Source organism: Otolemur garnettii, unplaced genomic scaffold (genome assembly GCF_000181295.1).
Source record: "Otolemur garnettii isolate 467f Iridium unplaced genomic scaffold, OtoGar3 scaffold00141, whole genome shotgun sequence".
Lineage (NCBI taxonomy): Eukaryota > Metazoa > Chordata > Mammalia > Primates > Galagidae > Otolemur > Otolemur garnettii.
Genome location: NW_003852536.1, coordinates 1274206 through 1286084, shown reverse-complemented (window position 1 = coordinate 1286084; position 11879 = coordinate 1274206). Strand labels below are relative to the sequence as shown.

Genomic DNA, 11879 nt, shown 5'->3' with positions numbered 1-11879 from the left:
TTACAGTTTCATCATAGGAGTCAGAAAATTTAAATAAAAATAAACCTAAGAACTAAAAAGCATTTGATAGAAGTAACAGCATAATGATATCAGCAATGGAGTTTATGTAAAAATAAAATAAAAACCCAAGAACTTGAATGTCTTTTGAAAAAGACAAAAGCCTATTTGTAATAACTAGACACACCCAAGACAGCAAGGTGGTTATTAACTTTAAGCAGAAAAGAATATATTTAACCAATTCTCTAAGCATTTTGGAATATCCCTAAAAAAAGAAAAAAAAAGTTTAAAGCTGTTGATTATCAAGAGATATCAATTATAAATAACTTATTTTTTCCTAACTACTTGAAAAATAAGTCCACAGATTCATTATGAATGCCTAGTATGTAATACCAACCTTAACTACAAGAGGAGTTTCTAGTAAATGTAATTCTGAAGTCCTGGCAGAGTTCTGACATGATCCTTTTAATTGTGAACTTATAGGCAATGAACTGGATTCTAGATACAAAGGAGATCTTGATGGTGGGGTCTGCTGAAGAAATTCCAAATGTTGAGAAGGCTGGGCAATAGGGTGAACAACCAAATTCAGCAGTCTGTAACCAGAATAGACATATGGATAGAAAAATCCTGGTAATTATTGAGTTATACCAAAAAACCCCACAAAACCCAAAAGAATTTAGTATTCCAGTTAGTAATTCTATGCAGATCTCTACATTTACCACTAAATAGTATAAAAGTATAAATTTAGTCAAGCATATTAATATAAGCCACACTGTCACCATGAGTACAAAAAGTCAGATAATTCAGTAGCAAAAAGAAAATTAGGAATTGCAGGTAACTGAGTTCTAATCATCTCCCCTCACTTTTAGCAATATTTACTAAGCCTTATGTGCTGGGCATTTATTTTCAAATGAAGATGCTAATGATATAAAAATACTAAAGATGACAAAACTTCCCTAGCAGTGCATTTGCCAAAATTCATTTTCATCGATGCATGAAATATCCTTTCACCTATATGTGATATACACAATGAATATTGGTTTACTTGACCTTTTTAGTTCTGATCTTCTGATCACAGTAAAGACTAGATGGACATAAAGTTAATTTTGTTCAAATTAATGAGTATGTGTGGATAAAATAAAATCTCAACATTCTACTAAAGTCCAAGTGGTCTTCCATAATTGCAGTCCCCATTTATATGAAATGATGACTTCTTTTAAGCATGCATAGTCCAAACAATTTTTAAAATTTAATTTACAGATAATTTCTAATGGACCACTTGCACAAGTCAGTCCTTGTTCAATTTCCTAATAAATAGTCTATATTTTCCAGTGATAAAAATAATGCTTTTTTAATTCCTCCAAATGCCAGTGTGGCTCAGTTGAGAACAACCAGGAAAGTGCAGCATGCTTTGGAGCTCAGAGATAAAAACATCTAGTTGCTGTGCCTTCCTTGTCATTCTATTCTTTATGTTCAGTCAAGATTTTTGCTATTAGAGGTGGCAGGCCAACACAGATCATAGGTGCTTTAAAGACCCAACCTGTTACCTAAAGGGTAAATATTTACACAAAAGCACTTTCTTTTCTTTTCTGACACTGTCTTGTTCTGTCCACCAAACCAAGAATATTTAATCAGGCTGCTAGACATTTCTATTTTCTTTCATTACTTCATTTGAATTCAAATTCTGTACTTATAAACAGTTTGCTCACTTTTATATTGAGCTATCCCAGATGGGAGATCTTGTCCTCTACTTTGCATTGTATAAATATTTACGTCTAAGGTGCTTATTGAGAATGACTGTTTCTCACAAGCAGGGACTGTGCAATAAATGGAACCTACCAAGTCAAACCAAAGTTCTTATACTAATAAGACTTAATCCAGTTAAAGTTACAATTTAAAAATGTAACAAGGCAAAGAAAATTTTAAGGTATTTTTAAAAGGAAATGTTAAATATTGCACTAAGTTTTAGGATTTCCTCAAAAACTTTTAGGACCTTGATCCAAATAGGAAATATATTTTATATGACACACAAAAACAAAACATAATTAGCACTTAACACTTACTATATTGCAGTGCCCACTGATATTATCTACTATACTCTTTCACTGAAAAATTTTAGTCAGAACACATTACATTTATTCACTATTCAGTAATGCAAACCAATAATAAAAAATACAGACTCGGGGAAAGCAATGATTTTTATGGAAGATAAAATTATTCACATCTCAATGGGCTCTCTTCGATCTGAGTTAATACTGGATACAAAGGGTCCTCAGGCCAGGTGTGGTGCCTCATGCCTGAAATCCTAGCACTGTAGGAGGCCAGGGTGGGAGGAGGTTCACTTGCATCCAGGAGTTCGAGACTTTTATCTCTGCAAATAATTTAAAAAATCAACCAGGCATGGTCGTGCATACCTGAACTCCTAGCTACTTGTGAGGCAGGAGGATCACTTGACCCCAGGAGTTTGAGTAGCAAGGAGTGATGATCAGTTACTGTACTCTGTCACCTGGGTTAGAGTACAGTGTCTCAAAAACAAACACAAAGCATTCTCATACTTCTTTAGGCCTGAGGCCATTAGTCAAAGGTCTTTAAACTTCTATTATTGCTAAACCCCAGATCTATTCAAATACAAAAGTATCAAGAAAAGGGGACACTTGGAAAACATGGAAAAAAATTAGAACGACTGGTAGTAAAAGAGAATTCAGTACTAATGACGACTTTTATTATTAAAAAAAAAAGCAATACATCAAGAGACATTTTGTTCTGTTACCAATATACTTTTTTAAACTATCCGATGTTCCTGATCACTTAAAATCAGTTTCATCTTGTACATAAAACTTTATTTTTCTAACACCATAGGTTAAGATAAAAGATACAACTATATCTAGAGCTATACAAGATGTTTTAAGTAGGCTGCACTAAATAGGAGAAAGCTTTACTATCAGCCAACCAACATTAATTAGTAATTAATTATGAAGGCAATTGTCAGAGATCAACTAAGGAGATAACTGTTAAAGAAAGTTAACAATTTATTTTGCTCGAATTTTAATAAAATAAACTTTGTTCTTCCTTTTCATAAGTATTCTGAAATTATTTTTTTCTCTTTTTTTTGTAGTTTTTTTGTTTGGGGCAGGGTTTGAACCCACCACCTCCAGCACCCTATGGGACCAGCACCCTATTCCTTTGAGCCACAGGTACTGCCCCCGATTCGTATTATTAAGCAGAAAATTTAAGTATACTATCAGCAGATATAAAAATTTCCTAAAATTATACTACTGTCCAAATTATAATAAAAAGCAAACATTAAAATATTTAAGAATTTTAAATAGTATCTGTAAAATTTTAAAGATAATTAAAAATTAGTTGTAATTATCAACTGAATGTGTCATTAAGAATAATTTAATAAACTCTTACCTAGAAATTTTTTGTGATGCTTTTGAAGCTGGTGTTCCAAAGAATGCCTCAGGTAGCCCTGGATTTGGGAGCGAATATATTATAGGAGAGGGCCCTCCTATTTTAGGACTACAAAAAAAAAAAAAAAAAATTGAATTTTGATTACATATCTACCATAAGGAACACTGATAAAAATGCTGCAAGGTGGTATCAGATGAGAGAGGGAGGAGTTTTCATTTTTTACTTTGTGTATTTCTGTATTACTTAAAAAAAAATTAAAATGTCACTTTAAATGTAAAGACAGAAGAAATGTAGACAACATAAAAAGAGTTTTTCCCCAGCCTGGGCAACAGTGAGACTCTGTTTCTATAAAAAATTTTAAAAAACAGCCAGATATAGTGATGCACACCTCCAGTCCCAACTACTTGGGAGGCCTGCTTGAGCCGAGGAGGTTGCAGTGAGCTATGATCATGCCATTGCACTCTAGCTCAGGTAAACAGAGCAAGACCCTGCCTCAAAAAAGAAAAAAAAAAAGTCAAGTTTTCCTTTTTACATACACTAATAAACTAAGGCAATAAGGGCAGATTGGTGATGTCTAGGGAAGATTACTAAGTAGAATAACCTGAAAAGGTACAAGAAAAACATACCTATTATAAAGTGGGAGGCTATCATTAGGTTCATCGTTTCCCCAAACTTCTCCAATTTTAGATAACACATTATAGATGAAAGTAGATCTTGATAATACAGTTCCTTTCAGAGAGTGCTTTGGAACTGCTGATAATGGTTTGGGTCTAGAAACTGTAAAATGAAGAATGTAGGATTTAATTCATTTCTAATAAACAGGATTTTAATAAAAGAATATGAAAGAAAGATTAGAAAACACAGATCACATGATGTTATATTTAGCTTAATTACCGAACAAAGAAATAAAACAATATGGGCTCATAGGAAGATAAAATAGCACAACTCTGACAATCTGAGTACAGGCATACCTCTGTTTTATTGGGCTTTGCTTTATTGAGTATTTTTGTTTGACAAATTGAAGGTTTGTGGCAACCCTGCATTGAGCAAGTCAATCAGCACCATTTTTCCAATAGCATGCACTTGTGCCTATGTATCATGTGTTGGTTAATTCTCAGTATTTTAACTTTTTCATTTTTACTACATATTGTATCTGTTATGGTGACCTGTGATGTTACTATTTTAATTATTTTGGAAAGTCACGAACCATGCCCATACAAGATGCGAACTTAATCCACAAATGTGTGTTTTCTGACTGCTATATAGACTGGCTGTCTCACCTTCCCCCCACTTCCACCCCTACTCCCCCCTCTTCCTCTCCTTGAACTTCTCTATTCAACTGAGCCAAAACAACATTGAAGTAAGGCAAATTAACAACCCTACAATGGCCTCTAAGTGTTCAAGTAAAATGAAGACTTGCACATGTCACTTTAAATCAAAAGCTAGAAATGAGTGAGCTTAGTGAGGAAGGCATGCGCTGTTAGCCAAGCTGTAAATGCAAAGGAAAAGATGCTAAAGGCAAGGAAGTGCTACTCCAGTGACTATGGGAATGATAAATAAACAGCTTTACTGCTGACAGAGAAAAAGTCTGGTCTAGATAAAAGATCAAATCAGTCACAATATTCCTTTAAGCCAAAGTCTAATCAGAGCAAGGCCCCAATTCTCTTCAATTCTATGACGACAGAGAGGTGAGGAAGCTGCAGAGGTTGGCTCATGAGCTTTAAGGAAAGAAGTCATCTCCATAAAGTAAAAGCACAAGGTAAAGCAGCAAGTGCTGATGTAGAAACTGCGGCAAGTTATCCAGGTCTAGCTAAGATGACTGATGAAGGTGGCTACACTCACTAAACAATAGATTTTCAATGTAGATGAAATAGCCTTCCATTGGAAGCAGATGCCATCAAAGACCTCCATAGCTAGAGAGACATTACTGCCCAGCTTCAAAGTACAGGCAGACTTTCTTATTTAGGGGGCTAATGTGGTGGCTTTGACTTTAAGTTGAAGCCAAAGCTTATTTATTATTCTGAAATCCTAGGGCCCTAACAAATTATGCTAAGTTTACTTGCCTTTCCTCTATCAATGGAACAAAGTATGTGGATGACAGCAAGTTGTTGAAAACATGGTTTACTGAGTATTTTAACCCCACAGTTGAAACCTACTGCTCAGAAAATGTACCTAGTCACCCAAGAGCTCCGTATGGAGATTACAAGTAGATCAATGTTGTTTTTATACCTGCTAATACAACATCCATTCTGTAACCTAAGGATAAAGCAGTAAGTTCAACTTCTAAGTCTTATCATTTAAGAAATACATTTCATAAGGTTATAGCTGCCACAGACAGTGAATCCTCTCATGGATCTGGGTGAAACAGGTTGCATTTTAGAGATGCCATTAAGAACACTGGTGAGTCATTGGAGGGGTCAAGATATGAACATTTGGGCTGGGCGCAGTGGCTCATGCCTGTAATCCCAGCACTCTGGGAGGCTGAGGCGGGTAGACTGCCTGAGCAAGAGCAGTCTGTCTCTAAAAGTAGCTGGACATTGTAGCGGGTGCCTGTAGTCCCAGCTATCAGGGAGGCCAAGGCAAAAGAACCGCTTAAGCCCAAGAATTTGAGGTTGCTATGAACTGGAGCACCATGGCACTGTACTCAGGGTGACAAAGAAAGACTGTCTCGAAACAAAACATTAACGGGAGTTTAGAAGTCACCTTCATAGATGACTGAGGTTTTCAAGACTTCAGCGGAAGAAATATCTAGAGATGTGGTGGGAATATTAAGAGAACTAGAAATAGAGCCTGAAGATGTGACTGAAGTGCGACAAGCCTGAACGGGTAAGAGGTTGCTACTTATGGCTGAGCAAGGAAAGTGGTTTCTTGAGATGTACTCTATTCCTGGTGAAGATGCTATAAACATTATTAAAATGACAACAAAGGATTTAGAATACATAACAATAGCTGATAAAGCAGCAGCAGCAGAATCAGAGAACTGACTCTAATTTTGAAAGAAGTTGTATTGTGGGTAAAATGCTATAAAATATCATCTACACACTATAGAGAAATTTTTCATGAAATAGTTAATCAATGCAGCAAACTTCACTGTTGTCTTATTTTATGAAATCATCACAGCTACCACAACCTTCAGTAACATCACCCTGATTAGTCACCAGCCATCAACATGGAGGCAAAACTCTCCACCAGCAAAAATATTATGCCTCACTACAGGCTCAAGTGATCATTAGCATTCTTTAGCAATAAAGAATTTTAAAATTAAAGCATGTACTTTTTTTTAAAGACATAAGAGTAATAGAGTAAAATATAGTATAAGCTTAACTTTTATATGCACTGGGAAAGCAAAAAATTCAGAAGGGTTGGTTTATTGTGATACCCACTTTACTGTGTTGGTCTAGAAGTGAACTCACGGCATTTCCAAGGGATGCCCATATGCATTAGCAAAAGTGAGCTAAACTTAAGATACCAGTGGTTTCATAAAAGTAATCATTCGTTGTCTTTTTTAGTCCAGTAATTTATGATATACTTCGATGAAATCTTACCTTCTCGAAAAACTGATGATGCTGACAGATGGTAAGGCTTAGCTCGTTCAATGGCTAATTTTCGCTGAACTCTAGGAAGGATTTTCCCATATTGCTCTAATATAGAATTTCGAGCCACTGATCTCTCCCGCAAATGAGGATCACGATCGTTCTATTGGATATATCATAATTGGTAAAAATTTAATCTTCAATATGTTAGGTGCTATGGTTATGTATTTACCATTTAAAATAAAATTTTAACTATCCAAAAACATCTTCTTCCTGCCTACACATCCATTTTTCCAAAAACCAAGGACTTTATCCACGTATCTAATTGCTTTATCCATCTTTACCCACCAATAAATTCCAAATCTCCACTACCAAGCCTTGATTCTTTACAACAAATAAAAACAATGGCTATTGTTTATTAAGTATCCACATGTGTCAGGAAAAATGCTACTTCATGCACTTCTCTGTGCATTCTCAACAGCCTTACACATATTACAACTTTATAGGTGAAGAGACCAAAGCTCAGATTATGTCCCCAGCACCCAATGCTTTCTGTATATATGCAAGAGCGATATAATTCTTACTACTATCTTCTACCTTTTCTTGTTTTCTCTGACTGAAATGATTAGGTTGGCAAGTTTCAAGGCAGATACCAGAACATAAATGGCGTAAGTAAAAGAATTACATAAGTAATAATACCCTGTTCCCAATTGTGTTCCAAAGATTGAGTTGAGGATTCTCTAAGGTAATGTAAGGCATAGTAATTATCAAACTGCAAGCTATTACATAAACAAACCAAAAAAATCTACAGTTTTTCTTATTCACTTGTTCCCTAAAAACAACTTTAATCATACCATAAGACTGATCTTCAGAGTTTGGTTCAGCTTCAAAGCAGGAACAAAATTGGCACGCTGCAAATGATGAACTAAAAGTAATTCATGATTCTGAACACTGGCACTGGACTGCAAAAACTTCACTAGACATTCCTAAAAAGAACAAAATAGATTTATAAACCATTGATTTATCCTCATTTTCTGACAACTTACATTGACAAGTAATTACCTGCTCAGTGTCTGTAAATGGTAACTTCAGTAAATCCTCCATTAAGCCCATTTCCTGACAGACTTCATACGTGTGCTTTAGTAACTCCTCTATATTCAACCTATTAGAATGTTGCCGCAAAAAACTCCAGGCCTCAATCATGCACCTGAAATCATTATTTATCAAAGTTTAATTTTAGAAAAGCTATATAAATGTTCAAAGCAAATAATCTACCTATATAAGCTCTAAGATATTTTATACATGTAATTTAAAAGTACTTAAAAAATTTACTGAACACTCATTACTGCATAAAAAATCTGACATTTTTAAGTGTCAGTAAGACAGCTTTACAGAATTTTATGGTACTCTTTAAATGTAAGATAATAATAAAGCAAAGTACTTATATACAAGTTCAAAGATAACAAAAAACTAATGTGGCCTGGATAGAACTGAAAGATTGGTATGGAGCGACACATTCAGAATGAGAATAATAGAAAAGAGTATGAGAGATAGGTGGAAACAAGCCTACTGTCTTTACAAGGAGGTAAAGGGTATAGCTTAGTAGAAGATTTCGACTGATTCACAGTAAGAACTGATTGGAGAATTTGGGTCAAATCTGACAGTATTAGACACCCTGTGGAGGTATTGAGAAGTTCTTCTGTGGGCAATAAGACCATTTGAATGAAGCAGTATTTCTTACTCAGAAGTCTCCCAGAATCAGGTGTGGATTCTGAGAACTTAAAAAAAACCAATGTTCAAATCATATCCTTAGAGGCTCATTCAAGTATATACACCAAAAAACAAAGAAACACATTACACATGGGCTATGACCCAACAATCCCAAAGCAAGAAATACAATTTATAGAAATATGAGGAAAAAATGCATAAAGATTTCTATTTAAGGACAGATGTAGTGGTTCACATCTATAATGCTAGCACTCTGGGAGGCCAAGGTAGGAGAATATCTGAGTTCAAGGAATACAAGACTCTTATCTCATTAAAAAAAGAAGAAAAGAAAAAGAAATTAGCTGAGCGTTGTGGCATGTGCCTATAGTCTCAGCTACTCAGGAAGTTCCCCTGAACCCAGGAGTCTGAGGTTGCTGACACCATGGCACTGTAGCCTGGCACTGGGCAAGAGAGTTAAGACTTAGTTTCCAAAAAAAAAAAAAAAAGACACAGCAGAATAAACTCACATAAATTAGAAAGAAGAAAACAATGAAGACAATAATTATGCCTAAACAAAAAGACTTTCCAGTTCTTACGTACTTTTATGATGCTTAGACTGAATAATCAGTGTTAACAGTTCAGTATCTCAAGTCTATCATTATATAGTACATTATGGTTAATTTGCAAGCACAATAGCCAAGCCATAGCTATGATGTACATCCATAAATAAGGCTCATAAAAGTGAAAAGCTACCAGCACGCAAATGTTAAAGAAGCAGAAAGATAGGCTCAGCACCTGTAGCACAATAGTTATGGAGCCAGCCAAATGGAGGCTGGTGGGTTTGAACCCAGCCCAGGCCAGCTAAACAATGACAACTGCAACAAAAAACTGCTGGGCTTTGTGGTGAGTGCCTATAGTCCCAACTACTTGGGAGGCTGAAGCAAGAGAATTGCTCACTTAAGCCCAAGAGTTGGAGGCTGCTTGAGCTGTGACACCATGGCACTCTACTGAGGGTGACATGTGAGATGCTGGCTCAAAAAAAAAAAAACAACAGGAAGATAGTCTTTATAATAAAGAAGAGGTGGTAGAAAGTTAAGAGTCAGATGAGAAGGTTTAATAATGAGAATGATGGTTTACTTAAAAAAAATCAATTATTACCACTATTTACTAATGATTTACTACCTGCTGGCAACTATAACAGTTCTAGTGCCATTTAACCTTCAAAATATTGCAAGGTATGCCCTATGAATCTCATTTTACAAATGAGGAAACTCAGGTTCAGAGAGGATAAACTGCTTTTGATCCTATTCTAGGAAGTGATACAGTTTAGGTTTAAATTCAAAACTATTTGAATCCAAAGACTGTGGTCTTAACATCTTTGCTACAATCTGACTATTCCAACATTATTCATAAGGGCACAAATTAATAAACAACATCACTAAAATTATTAAAGAACAGAACAACACCTCACTTATCTAGTAGCATGGGGATTAGTTTGGGGAGGGGCTAGTATTCATATGGTTAAAATATTAAAACTTTTCAGCCACTTAAACTATCATTATGCAGTCACAACATCTGAGTGATAGAAGACCAATGTAGCCTAACCTCTCAGTTCACGTTTCCCAAACTTAGCCTCTGTCCATGGATCAACATCATATTAATTAATCACTGCTAGATTAGAGATGTAGGTATTTGGAGAACTTAGGTGATTATACAGTTATCACAGGACATAACCAAAAACTTTGTTTGCTTGAAAAAGGCCCCATAAACCAACCTGTTCTCTTGTCATTTTCTTTCTGATAAAAGTGGAGTATAAATTATGTTCCTGCATGATCTCCTGGGCAGGCTTGTGAAAAATTATCAGGTCAAAAATTAAAGTAGCTTTCTCTTAAGGTGTTTGCTTACTATTTAATAAAAACTATCACCTTCACTATCTTAACAGTGTTCTCTTGTTTAGCAAAACTCAAGTCATTCTGTTTACAAGATCAGCAATATTCCTGAATATGAACAAGCTATCTGACAAATAGCATTTTGAGTGATTTCTTTTTATTTCTGCACTTAATGTGCTAGTTTTCTAGTGCTAGAGGTTTTACTCTACTTAAGAGAAATGTTTTGAAATTTATTTATTAGAGACAGAGCCTCGTTTTGTCGCCCTTCGTAGAGTGTGTGGCATCACAGCTCACAGCTCTTGGGCTTAGGCGATTCTCTTGCTTCAGCCTCCTGAATAGCTGGGACTATAGGTGCCCACCACAATGCCCAGCCTTTTTTGTTGTTGTTGCAGGTTGGCTGGGGCCGGGTTCAAACCCACCACTCTCGGTATATGGGGCTGGCGCCCTACTCACTGAGCCACAGGCACCGTCCACATTTTGAAATTTAATTAGTGTCTGTCAACTATATGACTAAGGGAAAAGAAACAAGAACCTAGCAAATCAGAGACACATGCTAGAGATGAATCAAAGGAGGATAATGGAATCAAGTCACAGAAAAATAAGCAAAGTTTCAAAGATCTTTTTCTGAAGTTCCAGTATCTGCTCTTCTGACATAAGCATTAATGACCAAACACCAACTCTTTAAAGTTAGTAAGAAGCTACATGCAAGTGGAAAAAATTTATATGCCAGTTGTCTACTCAGCACTAGAACTCTTAACCCGCATTTGGCTTCTTTAAATTTCTTTTTTTTCCCCTCAAAGTAAAGCTTATTGAAGCTATACTATTAATCTCATAAAAAATTGATTCAGTATTGATTCTAGATTAACCTAGCTAAACACTTTTGCCAAACCAAATTATTTCAAAAAGTACTTCCTAATTCATTACTTACACTAATGAGGAAAAATAACTAATTTCTAACAATATAAATATCAACCAACAGAGCTAGAAAAAAAAGAATAAGTTGTATAAAATAAAGTTACAATCTAGTAAGAAATTTCAGATCCCAGCAATTTCTCCAAATAAGGAGAAAACACAAAATAAACAGACCACCATATTTCTATTCATGTTAACTAACTTGTTACAATTACTCTATAGGTGAGAAATACAATGATAGCAATATGTATTATTATTTTTTTTTAATTTTTTATAGAGATGAGGTCTCACTCTGTTGCCCAGACCAGAGTGGAGTGGCATAATCCTAGCTTAGAACAGCGTCAAATTCCTAGGCTCAAGTAATCCTCCTGCCTTGGCCTCCCAAAGTGATGGGATTATAAGAATGAGTCATCACACCCAGCCTGTC

At 35.4% G+C, this 11879-nt stretch overlaps 1 protein-coding gene across 4 annotated transcripts in view; it reads right to left on the bottom strand.

Annotated features, from left to right (window-relative positions):
• Positions 1–11879, bottom strand: part of AHCTF1 (AT-hook containing transcription factor 1) — an 87034-nt gene that overhangs the window by 19356 nt on the left and 55799 nt on the right. For all 4 annotated transcript variants that reach the window (XM_012810759.2, XM_023518558.1, XM_023518556.1 and 1 more), the window contains 6 exons: positions 8007–8151; positions 7799–7930; positions 6957–7107; positions 4038–4188; positions 3412–3519; positions 395–590 (listed from right to left, as the gene is read on the bottom strand). In XM_012810759.2, coding sequence (XP_012666213.1) covers positions 395–590; positions 3412–3519; positions 4038–4188; positions 6957–7107; positions 7799–7930; positions 8007–8151 — 883 coding nt within the window. The remainder of the gene's footprint in view (positions 1–394; positions 591–3411; positions 3520–4037; positions 4189–6956; positions 7108–7798; positions 7931–8006; positions 8152–11879) is intronic.